The sequence below is a fragment of the Cryptotermes secundus genome, unplaced genomic scaffold (assembly GCF_002891405.2).
Source record: "Cryptotermes secundus unplaced genomic scaffold, Csec_1.0 scaffold204, whole genome shotgun sequence".
In the NCBI taxonomy this organism is placed as follows: Eukaryota; Metazoa; Arthropoda; class Insecta; order Blattodea; family Kalotermitidae; genus Cryptotermes; species Cryptotermes secundus.
In genome coordinates this window covers 178,818-204,557 of record NW_019738351.1, presented here as the reverse complement: position 1 = coordinate 204,557, position 25,740 = coordinate 178,818, and the positions used below count along the sequence as shown (strand labels likewise).

At 41.9% G+C, this 25,740-nt stretch overlaps 1 protein-coding gene across 2 annotated transcripts in view; it reads right to left on the bottom strand.

The window, feature by feature from the left end:
* LOC111870749 (endoribonuclease Dcr-1) overlaps nucleotides 1-25,740 on the bottom strand; it is a 101,141-nt gene that overhangs the window by 26,949 nt on the left and 48,452 nt on the right. For both annotated transcript variants that reach the window (XM_023863267.2, XM_033753978.1), the window contains exons 16-26: nucleotides 25,368-25,581; nucleotides 24,391-24,563; nucleotides 23,823-24,001; nucleotides 20,794-21,047; nucleotides 15,984-16,279; nucleotides 14,417-14,713; nucleotides 10,112-10,954; nucleotides 6,758-7,396; nucleotides 3,162-3,393; nucleotides 1,667-1,887; nucleotides 820-985 (exon numbers count right to left, since the gene is read on the bottom strand). In XM_023863267.2, coding sequence (XP_023719035.1) covers nucleotides 820-985; nucleotides 1,667-1,887; nucleotides 3,162-3,393; nucleotides 6,758-7,396; nucleotides 10,112-10,954; nucleotides 14,417-14,713; nucleotides 15,984-16,279; nucleotides 20,794-21,047; nucleotides 23,823-24,001; nucleotides 24,391-24,563; nucleotides 25,368-25,581 — 3,514 coding nt within the window. The remainder of the gene's footprint in view (nucleotides 1-819; nucleotides 986-1,666; nucleotides 1,888-3,161; nucleotides 3,394-6,757; nucleotides 7,397-10,111; nucleotides 10,955-14,416; nucleotides 14,714-15,983; nucleotides 16,280-20,793; nucleotides 21,048-23,822; nucleotides 24,002-24,390; nucleotides 24,564-25,367; nucleotides 25,582-25,740) is intronic.

Here is a 25,740-nt window from a genome sequence, read left to right as displayed (position 1 = left end):
AGGAATTGTCTTTGCTGGCAAGGCATTCCCAACTTTGAGCCAAAAGGCATGGAAGATCCTGATTCCTTTTGCAACAACTTACTTATGCAAGACAGGCTTTTCTGCTTTGGCAGCTATAAAGTCAAAGTATCGTTCAAGGCTAAATATTGCTAAAGAAGTTAGAGTGGCCATTTGTGATATTACACCACGTTTTGATAAACTTTGTTCTCAAAAGCAGGCCCATCCATTACACTGAACTTTGACATTTGAATGTTTGATTTTCTTTGCAGAAAAAATTAAACACTTGTTAGTTAAATATCATTCCATTTCAATACATAAGTATTTTGGTTAATTGCAAGTGTTAAAACTAATTTATATTGTAGGCCTAATATTGTGATACTTCAATTTTCAGTAAAAAACTGCTAAATAGTATGTAGAAAAACAAAATAAACTGAATAAAACGTCAAACATACCATGACTTCTATTTTGATTAAAAAAACAAGCTGGGGGGGGCTCAGAGGTAAAAAGTTTGAGAACCACTCGTGTAGAGGTTACTGATGTTTCAGGGGAACACACTACCTCTACCTTCAATAACAAAGAATAAGTTCACCAAGCAGTACAGATATTGGTTAGGATTGGAGCCCTCAATGAGCTGCTATGGGCAAAGGAATGTAGACTTTGCAATGGGCTCCTATACCAGCATACAAATGCATCAATTTTCTTACAATTGGTTCACTCTGTTTGCTCTCTGGCTTACTCTTTGACCCTGAAGATGGAGGCAGTACATGTCAACAAAACAACTAACAGACTCCCAGAAGCCAGTAACCTTACACTGTTTACCTATTTCTGTCTTCATCATCCGGTAGTATACTCTCCAGACAGCGTCAAGTGACATTCCACTGTCCAGAAATATGGCACCGGCAACCGACTCAAACACGTCACCGAGCGCCTTTGGCACTTCCACATCCTCGGCTTCCTCGCATTCCTCCTCCTCGATAAGGTAATACTGCAACCAGGGAGACACCTCTACCAGCGTAAGTAAAGCACAGAGGCTACAGTGGTGTATGGGCAAGGGGAGCAGACACATTTCTGGCATGCCAAAACAAAAACTCTTAGCTTTCGTCAGGTTTACCCGCCAGCACATATGAATAGATCCTCATTAAGATCTAAACTTTAAATTTGCTAGTACAATATGATATTGGTTAAATCTGGGCAATAAGGGCTTTACATGAACATTTAACACGCATTTCTGTGGGCACCTCAAGTATAACTGTCTCATTGGAAAGTAGAATGTTTTAAATGAAAGTTGTAGAGAAAAATTAGAACTTAAACATGCTTTATGGTGAACAGACTTTTCCTAAAGTCTTATGGCTTTTGAAACAGTTAAACAAAAGGGAGTGAATGCATTACCCATGTTAGGTGGGTCCCTTGTCACTACGGCATGGTGTGTCCTCAGATTGCGGATGGAGGAGAAGGCCTCCAGGTATTGAGGGTAGCTGCAAATATTTTGAATAAGCTGTTGCAAACAGCCGACAAGGGCTGGTCCTCCACCTTAGGAGTTGGGCGTGGGGCTAACAACTCATCACCGTAAAAAATAAGCTTGTTTCAAAAGATCACAAGAAGCTAAATATGGTTGAAACATGCTATGATTTATATTCACTGTAGATCACTTCACCCTTGTACTGACCTCTTCACTGATAGTGTGGCCATTTTCTTCTTGTATTCGGACAAAACGATCGACGACTTCATTTAGTCCAGGTGACAAATGTCGAAAATATTTATGGAAACCATACCGAACAGCAAGGGAAGCAAATATAGTATTGTTGACCAGAGCTGAACGAAGATCAGTGAGGGCGCCTGGGGAGTGTTGACGTGAATCTTCATACAGATGGCGTGTAATGAGGTAATCTGTAACAAAGAAATACTACAGAAAGTGCATATCCCCCCCACTATCCCTATATGATCTGGAAAACCATCAAGGCAGTCCAGTACCCAGTCCCCCCCCCCATGACTTCAACAATAAAGCCAGGCACATACTGACAAAATTCTGGCCTCAACTCTGTTCCTCCAAAATATTATATTGCAGCATCCTGTTGCAATGCGTCTACTTTTTATTTATGCATTCAGCGCCGACTCACATGCAACTCACATTAAAAGTTTCACAATTCAGAATTTAAATCATCAGCTGCATTAAAATTATTGCAAGAAATTCATGCACTTTCTGTACACTGATATACTGAAATATTTTCCTAATTTTATGATTTAACTTTAAAATCTAAAACATAATTTCATTTATGCACGCAGCATGTGTTGTGTATTTCTCCGAGCCTTCATCCCAACCACTCCCAGGCAGCACCACACACTACCAGACTTCCTTCCACCTCATTCACCCATCAAAGAATCACACAGTGCGGTCCATGCCGTGTTGCACACAGCATTAAACTTTTATCACATTTTCTGCAAAAAATTATCCATTGGTCAAAATTTTATCAAACGGGAATTTTAATCTCCGCGTTCATAAGAGAACCATATGGTGCACTCCATAACTGTAAGTATCCATACACTGCGTTGCCAAATCTACTGTAAACCATTTCAATCTAACATGCAGTATGCACCAAACTTTCATATACAAGTCTGCAGAATGAAAACAAGGTGCAAGTTCCACTGGAGTTCCTTGTTTTGAGCAGTTTGCACAAGGCATCTTATGCGGGTAACAGAAACTATTCCACAACTTCTGCTGACCTCTAGCATCACCTTGGAGGGGAAGAAGGTAAGTTGTCCCTTTGCTTAATTAGTTAATGGCCATTCCATGAAGATGCATGGGGGAGTGGAGGTATAGCTCAAACTTTCTTGACTTCCACACTAGATGGAGGTGAATGACCGGCTTCATGCCCCAGCCACTTTGCCTTTGATATCCGTTGGATAGGAGGCTGGGTGGGCCACAGAGTCAGTCTTAATGCTGTGGAGAATAGAAAAATCTTGCACTGTCAGGAATCAAAGCCAGGCCATCCAGCCCATTGCACGTCATTATATCAATGGAGGTACATTTTTACAAACAGAGAATTTCATGCTTATTATGTTGGGTCCATTGGTTTCATGACAACTGAAAAAAAAAATAGCATGGAAAATGTAGAACAAAACTAATTTTCTCAGTTTTGGCTCTTATTAAGCATGAGTACTACCTAGCACAGCATCGCCCAGGAATTCCAGTCGTTGATAGCAGTCGGTGAGTCTGTTGGGTGAGTACGACGCATGCGTGAGAGACTGCAGCAAGTAGCTCCGGTCCCTGAACTTGTAACCAATACGCTGCTCGAACACGTGGTAGCCATCCAACAACCGGTTCAGCTCAGCCTCTGGGTTACTTACATTCCTTAACAGGGGAGATCGGGGCACCCTCAGTGTCCCGTATCGTACCTGCAAGCATTAGAGCCCATCCAGCAACTCTTCTCTTATCCTCCCCTGACCCAGGTTACATAAACATAACTAAACAGGCCACAGTAGCAGAATGGAAGCAACGCCCACCTCACTATCAGGAAGAAACTGTGGTACAGGCAAGAAATCACACGCTAAAGGATCATACTGAGTTAATGTTTGTTTGTCTGAGCTCACTGAGGACATGTTCTCAGTGTTTGACATGACAGCGTCAATCCTCAGCCCTGAACCATCATTCAATAATATACATATCTTCACATCTTCTGTAGTTATAAAACCCTTTCAGTGATATCTACTTATACTTAAAGGAATGGTAGACAGGAATTAAAATTCATTCATTCATTCATTCACCAATGGCTCTACAGCCCTTCATTGGGCCCAGGCCTCTTCTTCAGTTTTGTAAGCTTTTTTTTACACAAACGGTAGGACTCATTGGGCAGGGGATCAACCCGTCACCTACACACAGGACAACACAAATAGTAGGACTCATTGCACAGGAGATCAGCCCATCACAAGGCTGCTACCTACACACAGGACAACACAAACGGTAGGACTCATTGGGCAGGGGATCAGCCCGTCACAAGGCTGCTACCTACACACAGGACAACACAAACGGTAGGACTCATTGCGCAGGAGATCAGCCCATCACAAGGCTGCTACCTACACACAGGACAACACAAACGGTAGGACTCATTGGGCAGGGGATCAGCCCGTCACAAGGCTGCTACCTACACACAGGACAACACAAACGGTAGGACTCATTGCGCAGGAGATCAGCCCATCACAAGGCTGCTACCTACACACAGGACAACACAAACGGTAGGACTCATTGGGCAGGGGATCAGCCCGTCACAAGGCTGCTACCTACACACAGGACAACACAAACGGTAGGACTCATTGCGCAGGAGATCAGCCCATCACAAGGCTGCTACCTACACACAGGACAACACAAACGGTAGGACTCATTGGGCAGGGGATCAGCCCGTCACAAGGCTGCTACCTACACACAGGACAACACAAACGGTAGGACTCATTGCGCAGGAGATCAGCCCATCACAAGGCTGCTACCTACACACAGGACAACACAAACGGTAGGACTCATTGGGCAGGGGATCAGCCCGTCACAAGGCTGCTACCTACACACAGGACAACACAAACGGTAGGACTCATTGGGCAGGGGATCAGCCCGTCACAAGGCTGCTACCTACACACAGGACAACACAAACGGTAGGACTCATTGGGCAGGGGATCAGCCCGTCACAAGGCTGCTACCTACACACAGGACAACACAAACGGTAGGACTCATTGGGCAGGGGATCAGCCCGTCACAAGGCTGCTACCTACACACAGGACAACACAAACGGTAGGACTCATTGGGCAGGGGATCAGCCCGTCACAAGGCTGCTACCTACACACAGGACAACACAAACGGTAGGACTCATTGGGCAGGGGATCAGCCTACTGCTACCTACACACAGGACAACACAAACGGTAGGACTCATTGGGCAGGGGATCAGCCTGTCACAAGGCTGCTACCTACACACAGGACAACACAAACGGTAGGACTCACTGGGCAGGGGATCAGCCTGTCACCTACACACAAGACAACACAAACGGTAGGACTCATTGGGCAGGGGATCAGCCCGTCACAAGGCTGCTACCTACACACAGGACAACACAAATGGTAGGACTCATTGGGCAGGGGATCAGCCCGTCACCTACACACAGGACAACACAAACATAGAATAATGGCACACTCATACATCCATGCCTTGAGTGGGATTTGAACCCATGATCCCAGCGTTTGAGTGAGCAAAGACAGTTCATGCCTTAGACCATGCGACTGTGACTGGCAAGGAATTACAACAGGACAGAGAAATTAGAGGGAAAAGGGCAGGAATATCAGACATAAGGGTATTGAACTAATAAAGAAAAGGAAGCAATGAGGCAACTGTTTTAATATAAAGACTAGGAATAAAGGAAGGAAGGCGGACACGGATGAAACAATTAATTGATGTTTAACAATTAATTCAATAACTACAAAGTTTTGAAATCTGCATAAAATAACATATGAAGATACTTCTCAGTTCAGTTTTCAGTGAGCATTACATAAGCACCTAATGCCATTTCAACATACACTTCACTATATGAAGCATTTAATTTACAGTTTATTGGCTAACTAATGTGTTGGTCTCCTAATCATTTCTGTGACCTCACTTCATGCATGCAAGTGTACAAGTTATTGTACAGAGTGCCACCAAGGTATGTACCAATTGAACTTATTTAATGACAGACACTGCTCTCGACCACTGCATCCTATAGCACAAGTAAAATTAGTATTACATTCCATCAAATGCACCAGTTCACCAAAACACATTGCGCACAATGCCACAACCCTAACTGTGTCCTACACAGAGGACGAACACAATACAGATGACAAACTGTGAAGGAACATGACCACCACTGGGACTGCACAGCAAGGTTCTAATCCATCAAAAATTCTATTGTTTTCAGCAAAACTTATTTTACATACTAGTGTCTCAACCATTACAGGACAACACATACATGCACATAATACACGTTAAATATTTCCTGTGAAGTGTTGGTTGCCTTCCTACGATGGCCATCATTGGCCAAAACAGCCAAAGGCTCAATTTTATAATTGAAAAAAAAAAAAGCAATGTTGCATTTGTTGGAATTTAATACTAATTTAAGCTACTTACTAATATTCTTGCGCATAATGGTACAGCCAGTTATTTCAGACCACAGCAGAATCAACTGAAAAAGTAATATGTGGTAAATACAAACAATGGTCATCTTTCGGAAATACAGCTCCATTATTTTTGACATGACACCCACTCCCCTCAACATTGCGTCTGCATTCTCGGATAAGGAAAATAAAACCTGCAGAGCCACACAACTCTACTCCACATATCACAGTTTCAGTAACATAAGAACCGGGATAGTGCAGTTGGTATAGAGACTGGCTGTAGGCTGGATGACCTAGGGGTTGGAGTCCTGGTGGGGGCAAGAATTTTCACTTCTCCATGTTGTCCAGACAGGCTCTGGGGTACACCCAGCCTCATATTCAATAAGTACCAGGGGTAAAGCGGCTGGGATGTGAAGCTGACCATTCACCTCCAACTAGAGCTCAGGTCAAGAAAACGTAGGTCTATTCATCCACTCCCCATATGCCTTCCTGCCATAGTGCTTAATTAGTTAAGCACAGGGACAACTTCACCTACTACTATTATTATTATTATTATTATTTCTGTCATTGTCAGAGATTTTCATCATTATATTAAGTGAAGTCTGAACTGGTACTTGTTATTAACAAAGACTGCACCTGTCTCCACTTGACTAGAGGTGCACAGGTTCCATCCCCTATCGCCAAAGCTGCAGGGTTTTCATTCCCGTCGACCAATTCTGGCATCAGACTTCCCACCGACCTTGATCCCTTGATATCATCAGAAGGCGAAACTGTAAATATGGCTTCCTCCTTTGGTAGGACACAGATTCCTAACCAGGCCATGAAGAGCAGAGCCCCACGAGGACCACAAGCTATGAGGTATGCCCCTATCAGTGCCTCAACACAGTCAGCAATACTTTTATCAGGAATGCTGTGCTGCGTGATAAGATTATAAGGGATGAAACAAGGAAGATTCTCTATGTTGGTGCATGGACCAGCTGTTGTTAGGAAGTCCTCAGTATTGCCATCTTCTCCCGTGCTCATCTTGCACAGTTTTTCACTTCGTTCATGCACCAGTTTACAGATCTCGTCACGTGACAGGTCCCTTAGAGCTGGCAAGTCAGCCTGATTCCAGTGGCTGGCAGGAACTCCTGCTTCAATCAAGGCTTGTTCCAACTCTCGAGGTACATAGTAACAAGGTGGCAGCCAATTGTCATGAGGCTCAAATTTTGTGGCTATCATACTTTCACCAAACCCCTTCCGGCGGCCCAGTCGATACAGGTTCAAGTTGCTAACCTGCAAAAACAATGATCTGACCTTTAAAAATAGCAGAATTAAATACCATGAAACATTATATATTAAATTAACAGAAATCAGTATAAGTACTCCTCAATTTATGTAAAAGTTGTGTTAAAAAAGAAAGAGAGATGAAGCAGAGGGTGGAACTGCACAAATAAAACATAGTTTCTCTGTATGAATCGATGGAAATGTCCGAGACCTGACACAACAGGCAAAACAGAGCTACTTTCTGTGCAGCACTATGAATGCTCACAAATGCAGATTCTTAGATTCCCACGGGGTGAATAATGTCTAATGCTTTATTATTTCTTTTATAACAATGAAACACATCAAACTTCTGGCCAAGACTTACTGATTCTCTTGATATCTTTACTCCCAATTCTTTCTTACCAGTAGCAGGATGCTACCCTGCCATTTTCTCTCATTATTACAGAATTATTTTCAGGGCTAATAATGAAATAAAAACACACAACTGGACAAAAGTGAGTGACTAACAGTAACAAGGAGACAAGGCACTGAAGGTTTCCTTACGAGTGCCAGCAGTAGATACATAGAAATGCTATCTGGTTAAGCGAAATTCTCTCACATTCCTCGGTGACCCGCAAATTGCTCCATTCCCCCCTCCTCCCTCCCTTTCTTGATTGGCCAAAAGCTATTTGCATTAATGCACATTCTATTAAATGAAATCAGACTCAAATGGATGAGAAAATTAAAATAAAACAGCACCTCTTGAACTTGCATGTAGTGAGAACATGTACTTTAAAACATTGCCGATGTATGGAATTCTAAAATAACAAAATGAAGAAAATTAATGTCTTCTGGGGTGAGACGCCATGAAGTTCCATACACGCTTACCGATGTTACAGAGGAGCCTGTTGCCTCCTCCTGCCAACTTCAGGATGGAGAGAGTGACTTCATCTGAAGCATCTACAGACTTCACCGGGTAACATCCCAGAAGACAGTAAATTTTCACAGGCACCAAATGAGAATCTCAAATCAAAAATACCAAGTACAGAAACTTAAGTTAACAAATTTCCCAGTCTCACTGAATGCACTTTAACTTCTAATGTCAGTTTGTCGCAACACTGCGAAACAATGCACGCAAGCTCCTCATGCCCAGCATCACAGCACTTAAGATATCAATACAAGAACCTCAGGTTAAAATTGGGCTGCGGGCACCACCACTGTAGTGACAGAGTTACATCTGTGTGGCTTCCTTCCTACCTTCCACAGAAAGCCCACTTAATTCTTTGTATATGACAAGCAGAACAACCTTTGCCATTAATTTCTTCAACACGATCTTCGTAATATTTAAAATTACTGAGAAAATAAACACCTTTCAGTGTTGCATCACTTATTCAGCATTCAAATCCTCCATCACTGTGGTGTCAGTGGTGTTCACAGTACAGAACAGAAGCACTGCTATATCATTACGTCTCATACCAGGCTGCTTACTTATGGAGCCTGATAAGCTCTTCAAAATTTGGCGCAAGTGAAGTCACGTGACAAGAACTGACACATACAAGGCACATGTTGGTAACATACATCAAGACTGACTGAATTAGCACCTGTGGGGTCTGTTACCAGGGAGTAAGAACAAGATGAACTGGTAGCACTAGGACATTATTAACATGAGGTCAGCATATAATTCATGGAGCATTTTCTCTTATAAATGGCTACACACAATTTGAGCCTAAAAAAAGTTATGGCGTGTTTAGGAAGCAGTGACAATGAACACCAACTGATAAATATCTGTTAAGAAATTCAACACTGAGACTGCTGAAACTGAACTAAGGTGGGACAGCTGAAACTGAACTCAGGTGGGGCCACTGAAACTGAAGTGACACTGCTGAAACCAAACTGAAACTGAGTTGGGACTGCCGAAGCTGAACTGAGAATGAGGTGGGACTGTTGAAACTGAACTGAGACTGAGGTGAGACTGCTGAAATTGAAATGAGACTGTTTAGATGGGATCACTGAACCTGAATTGAGACTGAGTTGGGAATGCTAAAATTGAACTGAGACTGCTGAGATGGGATCACTGAAACTGAACTGAGACTGAGTTGGAACTGCTGAAACTGAACTGAGATTGATGGGGTGGGATCACTGACACTGAACAAGGTAAAACCTTAAAATGAGGAACATTAAACAGCATTTCCATTACACACGTTTCACTGAATTAAATCCAACATCACAATATTTTGTAGGATTTACTGTTCTCACAGTGGTGGTTATGAAGAATGCTATCTTCCAGGTTGTGTAACACTGTGCAGTTTGTTCAAAGTCAACCAGCAGCTGCCTGCTTCAAGCTGGTTTCCTGCTTGGCTTACTCTTCAACTGTAAGGACGTTCCTTGAAAACGTCGGTTGATTTCCAACAGACTACACAGTGTTATGTCCCTGAAGCTTGACCTCTTCACAGTATTTTGTCTCAAAAACTTCCAGGCATATTCATGGTTAGTGATGTGATGATCCAAAACTGAAACTGGGCAGAGAAAACTGAATCTCTCAATGACTGCCCCCCAGAGAGAAAGAGTCAATTAAGTTCATGCTGCAAAGTATTTTATTATTTAAGTTTATACTCCTGCGGGATGTGTCACTGTGCAGTTTTGTAGGTAGGTCCCAACAAAACGCTGGTTACCATATACCAATAGGCATGGTGTCACACCCAAGGTGACCACAATCTTGATATTTGAAGCTCAAATCTTTCTCACCTGTTTTGAACGGAGGTGGCTCAGTTTTCCCTCATGAATGTTATCGTACATGCAGTACAGATATGTAGTGATGGCGTACTTGAGAAACGAGTCTCCAATGGTCTCAAGACGTTCAAGATTGATGCCATCATTGGCATTTGACATTGTGAGTGCCTGGAGAATTACGCTCGGACTTGGCCCTTGATGTCCCTGCAAGTCTGGCTGGGCATCGAAACTGAATTTACTAATGATGTCTTCATCAGTATCAGCCTCACTGCAAATATCATCGGCATCAAACAGTCCATTATACACTGTGTCTGCTACATCAGATTCAAATTCTTCAGAACTCCCATCAACTGACAGACCACTATCATTATTCTCCTGTCTATCCTGTGAGGGTAGGGGAGCAAAGTTTAGTGCAGTGCTTTGCAGTTTAATATGCTGACTGAATGGCACTTCTAGTTCCTGTGACGAAAGTTCATTCTTCAGTGTGGAATAATTAGATTCAGATTTGATAGTGGATGTAATATTTGGCACATTTTGATTCTGAGGAAGTTGCTGGCTGCCTTTTCTGATTATCACTACTGGTTGCTTACTCTTCACAAGCGTCCCACTATTTTCAATAAACTGGCAGTTCTTTTCTGTGGCCTTCCGGAACTGGGCAACAAACTTTTCTGTCGGTTTATCAACGTTCTGATCACTGTCTTTCTCCCAGTCCCACGGAATCTCATCTTCAGTCCCAGGTGTGTCTGAATTTTGTAGAATGATGGCATGTCTTCTCTCACGCTTTTGGACCTCACACTCGTCTTCAATTGCCTCCGCCACATTTTCACTTTTGAATTCAATACGAAGTCCTGAGGTACCCTGATAACAAGACAAAATAGTATAATTAATATCGAGAAGCACCTAAGCATTATGGAGTACTCTGCTACAATAAAATGAAATCACTGATACCCATCTACCAGATTATAAGGAATCACATGCAAGAAACCAGCATGAAGCAGGCAGCAAGCAAAGCTCTGCTTCATGCTGGTTTCCTGCTTGGCTTATTCTTCGACCCTGAAGATGGAGGCAACATGTTCTTTTGAAACGCAGGTTGCCTTTCACTAGACTACCTGGTATTACATCCCAGAAGGCAGAATTCAATGGAAATGTTACACCTCAGGGGGAGGGGGTGAGGACTTATAAATACTTTCGTCGGTTAGTACTCTTTTTCTAACATCTGCGTTGCACTCGGCTGCCGTCGGCTGTCTTGGCTAGGGAAGCTCGGGCTCGGTTGAGGTCGGGATGGTTACTCACAGGTGAATCAGAACTCCCTGCGTACATTTTCCAATATGTACACTGTCTATTTACAATAATAAATACATTAAGAAAAAGGCCTGCTCTTATCTGTTGACATGACACTTCTCGCTTAACTCATTCTACCATCCTAGTTTGTGAAGGGGAGGTGCCCTGAAACTGCACTCCTATCGTCGTCTGCCACTCTCCGTTCATCCCTACCCTGTGCTACCCTGGCTCTCACTTGGTTCACTGGATCCTGCCTCATTATCTCACAATAACACTTGTATTAACAACAACCTTTAACAGCATGGCGTATATGAGCAAAGAGACTTACTTGCAATACATATGTAGATCACTGCCGTCATCCACCCTCTTATGGTATACATGTCGCCGAGAGCCTCCGGCTGACAACCGAATATTCTGTGATAGAACATGATCCAAATCCCCCGAAGTTCCCTAATTTATCGTTTTCTTTCGCTGATTCAGCGTTGACGACAGAGGGTAGGTGACTCCCCCTCAGTGTCCTCAATCCTCATAATAACCTCCTCATTGGCTCTCATGGGTGGTTGTGGGCGGACCCCTTGCGTCTTATTGCTGCGTAAGCAGTCTCTTACGATTAAATCCAGTGAACGAGTGAGGTAAGCTATTGCTCTGCGATTACAGAGACCTGCTGTGCAGTCACATTCTTAACCTAATTGCCAGTCCTGGTGTTTACAATTTACGGCAATAGCTGCGAAACTCTTTTCGCAAGTCTCTAGCTTTTGGGTAATACCATACCCTCTTCAATCTCAAATTTGGGCCATAACAGGAAACAAGCAGAAACAAGAAACAGAAACCATAAGAAAAATTATATGTTTAAGCAGAACGTCCCACGTTTGCCATACTTAACTCTATCTTCAGGGAACTGTTTTGTGTCATCACAGGCCTGATTAACAGCCACAATGGAGGAGTTAATGATTAAAAACTGAGAAAATCGCTTACTGAGTAAAATCATTCTATTTCAATATCGTATCTACTATATAATTTAATTTTATTATTTGCCTATGCTATTTGCTGTTGAGAATGGCGTGGTGTATATGTAAAATCTTGCTTGTTTTACAACAGAACCTGTTTGCCTGTTGCATGCCCTCAGGACTGCCCTGTACACGAGTCCATCTCTTCTCTGGAATTTATCTTGACAAACCAGCCTCCTCATATATACCCAAAGGAAAAGACAAGACAGAGGAGTGAAGCCCTGGGGTACCACCACTGTCTAACCTGGCAATATCCAAGTATTCTCTTCTTAGCCCAAATGGGGGGGGGGGCAAAGTGCCATCATGTTGTGACAAACTGTTTGGCATGGCCTATAGAGGCACTACTGCCAAAAGAACTCATTGCTGTGTTGTCTGCAAAGACATTGCAGGGTGCCTTCCCAAGCTGTGAGTGGTACAGATATTTAGCAAAATGGTTACATGGCTAGTATGATAACCAAATAAAACTGTTCTACTCAATCAGCAAATTTTGTGTTTCCTCAATTCTCAACAATAATTCAGTAATAGCTGAGTACTGGATATACACTGAGATAAAATTTTTCCCTCCAAATAACCAAATTAGTTACCTCTTGAACACATCTTGTTACCAAGTGAGACACACAGGACTAAGGAGTACTACATTAACACTTCGCGGACTGGCGATTTGAATATTTAAATCAACCTGGGGACCAGCATTTTTAAACATACTACCCTAACTTGTGCACTGTTCACTTTAAAAATTAATATAAAATCTCCTAATTAATTTTTTGAACTAAAATTTTTGGAGAACATTTATCAATATTCCTAGAAGTGCTTGAGGGTGTGATATTTCTAGAAACTTTCCCCTTTGTGAAGTGGCATTACACAGAACTTGCAAATGTAGACATACTCCTTTTTTTGTGAACTGTGCAAACACGGCATTGCCTAGACGTATTCTTCCCCTTGGAATGTTCACTCTTCACAATTTTCACGAGGTTATTTTTCCGCATATCACTCGAGAGTCGTCCTGGGGGGTCCACATGAGTCTTTGTGGGGTGGGAGTTGATGGGCCTGGTCATACTGTCTTTGTGACCCTGGTTCTGCCGCCACCATCTGGACTGTAGCCCAGGTCTTTGCCACATTCATCAGAAATGCTTTGTATTTCAATTTTGAATCAGGGTTTAGATTTTTTTTAGATTTTATGCTGTCCCCACAATGTTACTACGCGCAATGTTATTACCCGCATTATCGTCGGAGCTACTGTCACTTTTACTGTCTGTGGCCACAATTCTTTGTTGTCCCCTGTCACTGTCGCTGTCTGAATGACAATTAATCCATTACTACGCATCTCACAAGGCAGGTCAGCTAGGTCATCGGAGGAGAATTTGTCCTTGATCCATTCTCCCCACTAGCTACTGGCTGATACACACAGCTTGAAGAAGGCAAAGCATTTTCCTTTATAGTCGGTTAAGTAAACAGCGAGGTCAAGTTATTGACTGCTAACTAAACATTCCAGGGTCTCATCACGCATCTGCAGGCAGTTGCATGCAATGTAGGTGGAGCCAGAGCGATGTATAGTGTGTTGCAACTTATCATGTTCTAAAAACCTGTTAACACACGAACGGTCCGCCATGTTTAAAAGCGAAAAACATATTAATGCGTGCGCGGTCCGCAAAGTGTTGAAGTATAAAAATAAGGTATTCACAACACCGAACAACAAGGAATTCAGTAAAAAAAATCTATGTAACAGGAGATCAATCCTAAAATCTTGAACAAGCTTGGAGTTTTGGATCATGTACAGGAAAATGAACAAAATGGCAAAACTGAGATTAACAGTTTGCTGAAGCTATTCATGACAGTATTGAAGAGAATTTTGTACAAACCTTGGTTAGATAAAGTGCTCCACAAGAGGGGAGGAAATCACAATAATGAATTTGTTGTTATTCCTAGGGGAAGAAGAGAAGGGGAGATAAACGAGGAATAACTTGTCCAATAGATAAGTAGAACAGATGCAGCCTACCAGCTGCTCCACTGACAGACCCCACAATGTTCTCACCTGAAGGTCACTGCTGTCAGACTGATCGTACTCACTGCCAGGCTCACTGCTTGAGTCATCTGTTTCAAAACCTTCCAAATCCCGTTCCAGTCCACCAAAGTACCCTCCACTACCCATCCAACTGCTTGGGGAGCCATAACGGACACGCTCACGACCTTTGCGGGCTTGGATGCCAGTCCCCCAGTCACTTCCGCCAGAATGGAGACCTGCCAGCTCTGCATCCCCATCCACCATTGTGAGATTCGATGGTAGCGCTACATTCATGTCAAAGTCGTCTGCATCCGATAGCTCTGAAAACTAAACGCAAGCCATATTCTATTGAATATGTATGTATATATGTGTGTGTGTGTATATGTGTATGGGCAAGAGAGAGAGAGGGAGGGAGAGCAGTGGACAAAATTCCAGTGTTGCAGCAGGAACAAGGACATTTTAGCAACATGAATGCAGCTGGACTGTGCATATGCCATAACACAGATGAAACATGTGGCAGGCCTTACCAAAAACTACATAATTTTTTTGGTATTCTGATTTGTTTCTTGAAGCAATTTTCTTTACTTTTCACACAACAAGGACATGCTATAGCTCACTTGGTGCAGCAACTGGATGTGGGCTGGGGTTCCATTCCTGCCTGGGGCAAGGGATTTTTCTTATCTCTGTAGTGTACAAAATGGCTCTGGAGCAAACCCAGCCTCCTCCTATCCAAAGGCTACTGGGGGGGGGGCTCTTTCCCTGTGGGTACAGCAGCCTGGGGGTGAAGCCAACCACTCACCTCCATCCAGTGCCAAGGCCATGCATGAATGGTGGAGCTATACCTCCACCACCACAAATATCTTCATGGCACCATGATAATTAATTAACCTCTCAGGCAGGGATCCTGAGTATGTCCTTGCTGACTGCAAGTTCACAGAAAAAAACATCACTGCTGCCATCTCTTAGCAGAGAATCAAACTAAGAGAAGCATTATATCTCCAAAGATTGTAGTCTTCATTACAGTAGTCATTTCTGCCTACCAAATGATTTCACAAGAAATATAATGAGCATTTTGCGACCTTCAAGCCATCTCTCTATCCCCCCCCCCCCTCTTTTTCCTGTTGCTCTCACTTTGGAGCATAGGACACCCATGAAACACTCCATTTCACTTCAGTTTGTAGGCCTCATTGGACTGGGGATCAGTCCATCACAAGGCCACTACCTACACAAACACAGAACAAATGCAGACAGACATTCATGCCTTAAGTGGGATCTGAACTCACGATCCCAGCATTTGATCAAGCAAAGAAAATGGCAATACCCAGTACATAACATGGCCTGGAAATGAGTGATACATTCTGCTGCATGAAGGTTTAGACAATCAAAATTTCACAAAACTCACTTCAGTAATACGTAAAACAGATAATAGTGAGAAATGCTGAAAGAAACGTCTGGCACAGGGCCATTCAAATATCGCAGCAGAACACAACTCACAGGGGTTTAAATGCCAGCTTGGGGAGAAAATTGTTAAGTACTGGGACAAGTTTACCTTTTAAGTGCTTATGTATTGAAAACAGAGACATACAGTTATACCAACCATCGCAGGATCATGATTGGCCATGTCATTGGACCAGGTTCCAATTTCCATCCAATCACCACAAAGTTTCCTTTCTTCCTCTGTCAAAATTTCATTAACGGACTTCTCCTTTAAGTTTGCTGCTTCCTCCTCCTTTTTCTCTTCAATGCAGTCAAGTTCTGGTCTCTTATCTGCCCCTTTCTTATCTTCATTTGGCTTTTTATCTTTATTCTGCTCAGCATTCTTAGCATTCTCTTTGGACTTCCTAAGAACATCCGCCAGACTGTACCCAAAATCCAAAGGAGGCCACTCAAAACCTGAACAGAATCACAGAAATTAAGCCGATGCCTTCAGATACACATTCCTTACCTGAATATGAAACTCTCTGCACACAGACACTCAAAACGAAAATTTAACATTAGACAATGGACTGGCAATACACTGCAATCAAACCAAACTCCTTCAGTATGATCTCATGCATAAGTACTGCTGCTGAAGAAGACAGTGTGGCAGAAAAAGCGTGATTCAATGATTTCTATGAGAATGGGTGTCTGTCACTGTGGCGTATCTATAATCTAATGTATCCACACAGAGACAACTTTAACACATATCGCTACACAGTTTTTCTGATATATTTCATAACAACTTTGTTGCTAAACCAGAAAGAATGGTGCAGAAAGTGGAAACATTCTCACACTGACGGTATGATTGCTCACACTGTGGATTTGAGGTGATCTTTGCTGCAACTGTGAAGAACTGACTTTCTGCCCTCAATTTGCACAGCGGCTATGAAAGTTTCAAGTACTCTATCACTGATGCTATTTGTGTGATAATGTTGAGGACCTATATACATGTAAAACTGATATTCTTTTGTTTATGAATGCCATCTTCTATCACATTTACCCTACCTATAAATCAAAAGTTTAAAAAATCATAAGAGATCACCAGAAACGACATGGAAGTACAGGAGACTATTAATACACAGATTTCTCCACGAACTACAAGTATACGATGCAAATATGCCATACAGGTTACTAGCTGTGTGTATCACGAAGTATGTATTACATTTCCGGGGCCAATGTAGGGCGGTGAAAGTAACACAACAAATGACTGCGACATGCAAAACTTTAACAAAAAGCATTCTCTGGACCAGAAATATATGGATTATTAAGGAAGGCAGGGAGAATAAATTATATTTGTGCCACAGAAATGAATCTTGGAATGTTTTAGGACAAATAACAACCAGTGAGTTAAAATTTCCAAACTCAAATGAAGGGACCTTAGTCACACAAATTACTTCCACATATCAATATATTTCATTATGTAAGATTTGAGGCTTTCACGGCGGTGACTATGAAGAATGCAGTCTTCTGGGATTTGGCACCGTGTATATGTGGTGTTAACCGACGTTTCGGAGGAACGTATCGCCCCCATCTTCAGGGTTGAAGAAAAAGTATAAGTAAATCTGCAAGCGACAACACCGTGAGACACGATAAAGCAGACTGCTTTATCGTGTCTCACGGTGTTGTCGCTTGCAGATTTACTTATACTTTTTCTTCAACCCTGAAGATGGGGGCGATACGTTCCTCCGAAACGTCGGTTAACACCACATATACACGGTGCCAAATCCCAGAAGACTGCATTCTTCAATATATTTCATTGTTTGTCTGCACAATTTGTTGCAAGTTCTTAACCCACTGTTAGTTACCTCACATCATCATGAAGGCATGGATGGGCACTCTGTCCAAATCGCCACACCCGTGTCTCTAAAGCACTTGAAGTGTATGCATTTACTGCATTACAATTTGATCCTGTTATCAGATGACTGCAGCTTTATACTGGGTGTGACAAAGGAACCTGACAATTTTCAAAAGTACATAAAGCAGGAATGATTAATTTATTATTACAAAATGAACACTGAATGCCATATAATTCCATATACACTTCCTTATGTCTCTCTTTATTTCGTTTTGAATGGGACATTACTAAGATGTTGGCTACCATTGTATACACACAATTCCAACCTTGCTTGCAAGTTGCCCATTACTCGCCTAGTCATGTTTTCTGGTATCACTGAAATCTGCTTCCAAACTGCGAACTTCAGTTCACTGATGGTCCATGGTCTACTGGTGTACATTTTCATTTTGAGGTACACCCCAAAGGAAACAATCAGCGACAGAGAGATCAGGTGAATGTGCATGCCATGGAAGCTTGCCACGCACTGCAATAATGTACTCCAGAAACATTTCCTGGATTTCATGGATTCTCTTGCTGTATGGGCAGTTGCACCATCTTGCTGGAACCATACATCTGCGAGCTCAATTCCTCAATGACTCAGTTCTTGTGTGAGGAACTTCCATTAACGTTTCAACATGACAAGCAGATGTGACTATAACTGCATGCCCATTTTCGTCTTCAAAGAAATATGGGCCAGACTCAAAAATTTACCACTCCACAGCAGACATGTGTGCACTGTGAAGAGGCCATTGAGGGAGCTGCTGGGGATTCTCCTCTGCCCAATAGTGAATATTCTGTTTGCTGACACAACCAGATAAGTGGAAGTGTGCTTCATCTGTCATAAGGATAATGACATCACTGGACAAAGTTCCAATTAAACACTCAGCTACTGCACTACTGTTTGCCATGTCATGATTGCTTAACTCTTGCACCACCACCATTTTGTATGGATGGAAGTTCAGATCCTTCTGTAAAATTCTCCTCATGCTGCAATCAGAAATTCCTAGAGCAACAGAATATCTCCTGACTAAGCACCTAGGACTCCTTATGAATGACTGCCTCACAGCCTCAATCTTCTGTGGTGATCATACTGGATGCACACTGTCTGGTGGTTTCTTTTTTAATATGGAAGTATTCTTTCTGAAGTTTTCTGCCATAACTGTATGGTATTGTGATAAAGAACTTCTCTGTGACAAGCAATATTGAAATGCCTGCGAAATATTTGCTGCAATTTCACAAAAAAAGGCACAATTTTTTAAAAAAGTTTCAACAACAAATGCACAATGTTGTGCACTCCACTGCTTTCCATGGCTACTGTAACAGCATCAGTTAACACTCTGTGGTCCGGTGGCATATTTTTATGCCCAGCGCTTTTAAATGTGGCGGACCGGTGGCATATTATTATGATTTTAGGACACATTATGTTGAAACACACTATACCTTTCTCTGGGGCCATCCAAATGAAATGACTACTGTGTAATATTACTCTGGAATGTGTGCTTAGTAGGTGCTTAGTAGGCAGTAACTTGATCTCGCTGTTTGGGTTCCCCCTCCAAAGAAAAGTGATCTTTGACCCTTCAAGCTCTTATGTACCAGGCAAGAAGTTAGTAGTGCAATGAGTCAAGGACAGAAGCAGTTGAAAAGCAAGAAATATCTGACTTGTTCTGCGACGAGCTATCTGACCTGACGTTCCTTCTGAGACATGTAGTGATAGTGATTCAGACAGTGGCAGTGACAGGGGACAACAAACAATTGTGGCCACAGACAATAAAAGTGAAAGTAGCTCTGACGAAAGTGCAGGTAGTAAAATTGCAGGGTCAGCCACATGGGGAAAAGTAGACAAAATGCCTACTTTGGGACAGTTTACTGGAAATCCAGGGGTGAAACAAATTCCATCGGACCCAATGCAAGTGTGTGAAGTAGAAGAACTGTTTTTTGAAGATAGGGATACTCCTGTTGTGAATATGATTTCCACAATTCACAATTCGAGCATGGTTGATGTTCAAAGGAGACATGGGCAAGTAAAGAAGCCTATTTGTATTTCTGAGTATAATATGTTCATGAAGGGAGTTGATATAGCCGATCAACACTTGGCCTATTATTCTCTTCCTAGGAAAACAATAAAGTGGACAAAGAAAGTTGCCTTGTGGCTTATAAATTGTGCCATTTTCAATTCATTTTTGGTTTACAAAAATCTAAACCCTGATTCGAAATTGAAATACAAAGCATTTCTGATGAATGTGGCAAAGGCCTGGGTTACAGACCAGATGGTGGCAGCAGAACCCGAGTCAGACACAGACTTGGTGCAACCGGGCCCATCAACTCCCATCCCATGCAATCCTCATGTGGACACCCCTGGGCGACTCTCGGGTGATATGCGGAAATGTACCCTCATGAAAATTGTGAAGAGTGAACATTCCAAAGGGAAGCAGCCTTCTAGGCAATGCCATGTTTGTGCAGTACACAACAAAAGGAGTACGATTGTCTACATTCGCCACTTCACAAGAAGGAACGTTTCCAGAAATATCACACTCTCAAGCACTTCTAGGAGCATTGGTAAGTGTTCTCCAAAAATTTTAGTTCAAAAAATTAATTAGGAGATTTTATATTAATTTTTAAAGTGAACAGTGCACAAGTTAGGGTAGTAGGTTTAAAAATGCCAGTCCCCAGGGTGATTTAAATATTTAAATCGCCAGTCCGCGAAATGTTAAGTTAGCAAATGAACTGATACCTGCCAACTCATTCTCAGGGATTGCCAACATCATGCCTTTTAAAAAGTGTCAGATTCCTTTACTACAACTTGTAAACTTCTGTGGGGTTCCTGTGACCAAAAAATGAATTTTATTCAAAGACGTACGCCAAGGAAAATATAGAAATAAGGTAACACTGCAACAGCAGGCACTTGCTGTCACTTGAGGGAGTCTGCGAGGGTATCAAACTACTTCACATATGCACCTTAACTGCAGAAGAGCTACGACTAAAACAGGTTGCATGGTGTGCCCTTACAGTGTCCATAGGGACATACAACTTTTTCTGTATGAAAAGTTACTCTGGGCATTAGCCATCAAGCATATAGAAGCAGCAAGGTTCTCACTTGGGCTGACGTCCTCATGCCCGAGGGCGATACTAAGGGCAACTTCTCGCCGAATCTGATCTGCCAGGAGCAGTGCATTTATGCGGTACAAAATGCATGGCAGACACACAGCCTTGCGCCACAGTGAAGCAGGAAATGGGTGAAGTGTGCACAGCTCTGGTACCAGAATCTGCTTCTGCTCTAAGTTCTCACGCTTTGCACGCTTCGTCTCCTCACTGCTCGTTGGGAGAGCCACACCCTTGCGATTGACGTACCTGCAATTATTGTTACATAATGAACGTGCACCATCAGAATAACTGTAAGCACAAGAAGGCATTCTCAACAGAATCCCCAGAAAGAAGACTTCTATTGCAAATGCCAATAAGACATGAGTCCTTCCAACGGTCAATACAGTAAACCCTATCTATTTAATCTGGATCAAAATATGAGAAATGAAAGTCTTTTCACAGTTGAGTACATACTTTAAAAGACACATGGGATTTAGGAGCAAGAGGATTTTCAGACTGTGTTAAGGGCAGCTGCAGAGACAGAAACCACACAAGAAAATACGCAAGATTGGCTTGAGCTGGATGAAGGAGACCCTGGATTTCAGCTTCTGACAGAGGAAGAAACTGCTGCAGTGTCCCATTGTTGAGGTGACACATTTCTCCAAAATTTTGGGTTCTCTCCAAACTACGCCCATAGTCTTGACAACCTGTTCCTTTAAGACAAATCTGATTATTGTCCTCTGACCTATACTGCTGACTCTCCCCCACCTCCAAGTTGCTTGTTATATTGTGTCCCACTACTGAATGCTGCATTTTACAGCATGGTTTCCGGCCATCAAAATGAGAACAGTTCATATAAATCATGTACACTGAGGGTCTTCCTGTGTCTTCTCGCCTGCTGTCTAGAAATATAAAAATCAGAATATACAAAACTATAATTTTGCCTGTGGTTCTGTATGGGTGCAAAACTTGGTCTCTGATATTAAGGGAGGAACATAGACTGAGGGTGTTTAGGAGAATATTTGGACTGAAGAGAGATGAAGTGACAGGAGGTTGGAGATAACTGCATACTGAGGAGCTTCATAACTTGTACTGTTCTCCAAGTATAATTAGAATGTCAAGTCAAGGAGGATGAAGTGGGCAGGGCATGTAGCATGAATGGAGAAGAGGAATGCATATAGCATATTGGTGGGAAAGCCAGAAGGAGACAGACAACTAGGTGGGCCTATATATAAGGGAGCAGAATAATATTAGAATGGATCTTAGAGCGATAGGATGGGGTGGTATGGGCTGGATTGCTCTGACTCAGGACAGGGACCACTTGAGGTCTCTTGTGAACACAGTAATGAACCTTTCAGTTCCATAAAATGCTGGAAAGTTCTTGAGAGTAGAAGCACAATTGGCAGCTTCTCAAGAAGAACTCAACTCCATGAAGTTGGTTTAGTTAGTTAGAGGGTCTTCCTTGAAAAGTTATAACCATTAGAAAATGCCAGGTCATGCCGTCACATTCTGAAAAACAGACAACCAGCAGTGACAGATTTCCATCAGACTGGTGAATGCCTCACAGGACCTGACATTTTACCAGCAGAAGTTAGTGGGCATGATTCCCTTAATTTTCTTTGAACATAGTTCAGTGTGCTAGTGGAAGATGTGTCCTTCAATATATGTCTTCACACGTTGGGGCTCCACCATATTACACTCGTAAAGTGCGTCAATGGCTGTCCCAAAATTATCCTGGATTAGTCATTGATGGGAACCTCCATTTCCCTGGCCTGCATGCACACTTCACTTGGATCCTTTCAAATTTTCTTTCTGGGATATTTTAAAACCAATGTCACCAATGCCACTACAGTCAGTACATGAGAACTGTGGCACCAAAATCAACAATCTGCAAGTGGAACACATTAAAATCTTCAAGAGCCTGTTTTTCATGGAGAGCTGAGTTGTGTGTCTGTGAACACAGAGGCAATTTTGAGCACAACTAGTAAGAAAGAAAAATAAAGCTCATATTAATAGCTCTTTTGTTTTTCCTTTTATACACATCCCATTAAACAACTTGGGACATATTTAAGGTGTGATCATGCAAGTTGAAATTAGAACTGCTGCAGATTTTTAAAAAGGGCTGGCCATTGACAAAACAATATTTAATTAAATAAGCCTAGGTAACTCTCAATAATTGATTTATTTCAGTGGCTACTACATGTTTTGATCCTCACAGGACCATCATCAAGTAGTTCTACAAATATGTCTGTAGTTAATATGGATCCATATTGGCGCAATGCATAACAGTCATACAGTACACCCGCATATATGCCATACAGCTAAAATTAATGCACATTAAAATATGTCAAATATTAAAGTTTTAGTATTAAGAAATTATGTCCTTGTAATTAATCAGGTTGGGTTACACAGAACATGTCCACTTTGAACAGTACTATGCCCGAGGGTGCATTGTTATATGTAAAATATGAGTATGTACAAAGATTGGTGCACCATTCCTAGTTCTTTCATATGTTGTCTAGGATATATCATTGTATAAGTATTATTACTATGCAGCAAGGTGTATCCTTATTACATGGGCATTTAGTGTTTTCCCTGTTCACATATGCTGTGGACTGGCTCTACAGAAAAACTTCATCATCTGAGTGTGTGCTGCGTTAGTAAACACTTAAAATGGAAGCCATGAATCGTAGAACTTGCACACAGCTTGTGCAGGGGTGTGAGAATTATCATTTTACATTAAACATGCAATTTCTTTCACTTTCTAGTAACACCCAGGAACTGACTGGTGCTGCAATCTATGCAAGATATTCTTAAGTACTGATGCCATGTATCATGAGGTTACTTAAAAGCAGGGGTGCCATATCCTGTGATTGTGGTAGGGGCAAAGGTGGAAAATGGAATTAGAGAAACCAATTTTCTTAACAAAGGAGATCAGAATGATTCAGCAGCCCTGCAAACAATGTTACAGAGGAATAGATGTAATGAATCTACTGACACAAAAACAAAGTTCACTTCTGATAAGGTTATAGAAAGGTTTACCTCGGCGTCAGGAAGTTGAGCCTGGCTGAAGTGTGATCCACGTCCAGCAGTGGCTGCGTGCTGCTCTGGATATGAATGCTGTACTTCTTCAAGTAATATTCGTCAAATGTTTTATACTCAGAGCCAGGGAATGAGGATTTTGGGTTCAAGTGTCCGCAGATTTCAGCAACATAGAAGTACTGTAAATAAAAAGCAATTAAGACAGACTCCACAGGTGCAATTTAAGAAATATGATGGGGAAATTCCCAAGCTTGTAGGACCCAGAGAGAACTCATATGGCAGACATGAATAAACAATGATGAAAGTCTGAGTTTTGCCAATTACTTTCTTGGGCCCTCTCACAAGTCTCCTTTTATTTGTTTCCAAAATATATTGGAACCTGATGAACTGTCTCAGGCCGAATTTCATGAATGCAGGAACAGTTTAACAAATGCAATGAAATCTTCTCAATGCAGTTGGCCATGTCAGAATTGAATGGACTGATATGGCTAACTTCACCCCCTCCAAAAGACTTCAAAACATGTAACCACTAATATCGTTTAAAAAAGTATGAAACCAATGAACCTACCTGTGGCCGATCCTGGTTCCGGTACCAAGGCATGATAACGGCGTCATGATACTTTGCTGCCTCAAATGTGAAGTTTACCCTTTCTTCTTCTGGTACTGGGCGAGGTCGTAGGTCTCGATTTTCATATATGCAATCAAGAAAACCCCAGTCCACTTCTGCTACACTCCCTTTAACTGGAAGAGAATATCACTGCATTTTTGAAGTTTCAAAATATTTGTAAAAATATTATAAAGATTTTTACAGAAATTTTGGTCCTTAAAATGTTAAATTTTATAAAATAATTTTCAACTCTTCACCCACCTCCTTATACAATAATACATGTATTTATTTGAACACACAGTTCATTAACAAAAATCTTGTCTAATAATTAGTAATAGTTTCCTTGGCACAATTCATGCTAACTTAAACAGAATCGGCGTTTCATCTGTTTGAAGCTGAAATACTATGCTAGGCAGGCTCCAGAGCAAGTCTAGGCAACGTGACAAAGTAACAGCCAGCTGCACTGCCAGCAGTCGGTCCCAATCAGCAAGCACACAGCAACTTACACTGCTACCTGCAAAATTGTACAGGAGAGACTGACCAGGAAAACCTACACCACCATGTATTCACACTGGACACCAAAAGCTACATTCTGTTCCTGTACAAACGTCGCACAATAATGTTATTATATTCCTTAGTGTATTTTCACTTCAGTAAAGCGTGCCACAGTGCAGTAACATAAACAGCATTTTTTTAATGGTGTGTTGCTGTGTATACCTGCAATAGATGTACTGTTTTAACACTCTATGATATTCTGTATATAACTTAATCTTTAAACCCAAACTGCATGTAACTCATATTAAAGACCTACACAGCGCGAAGTGTTCTGTTAATAAAGCAGAGCATCCCTTTCTGCAACACTGAAGTGATGCATCCAAGATGGTGGTGAAAGGGTTAAAAAATAAAACAAAATCATGAACACTACATGTGACGCTTACGTTTTCTGGTTGGCACTATGAAGTACGAGTTCTCCGATGCCTGTGGATCGAACATCATGAGATACTTTTGCAGTCTCAGAACACTGGTAAAGGTGTAGTTGAGGAACGTGACAATCTTCTCCAGCTTATCAGGTGTGAGAACCACGGCTGATCCCGACAATTCTAGCCTCACACTCACTTCGCCTGAACGGGTGAAGATTGGAAAGGGGCATATCTGTAAGAAACACACACTGTGTTATTCACAAATAAAATAAACATATAAACAGTGTGAGAAATGGGACGCATGAGGGGGGGAAACATTACTATTATTATTATTATTATTATTATTGTTGTTGTTGTTGTTGTTGTTCCTCTTCATCAGCATCATCTTTTG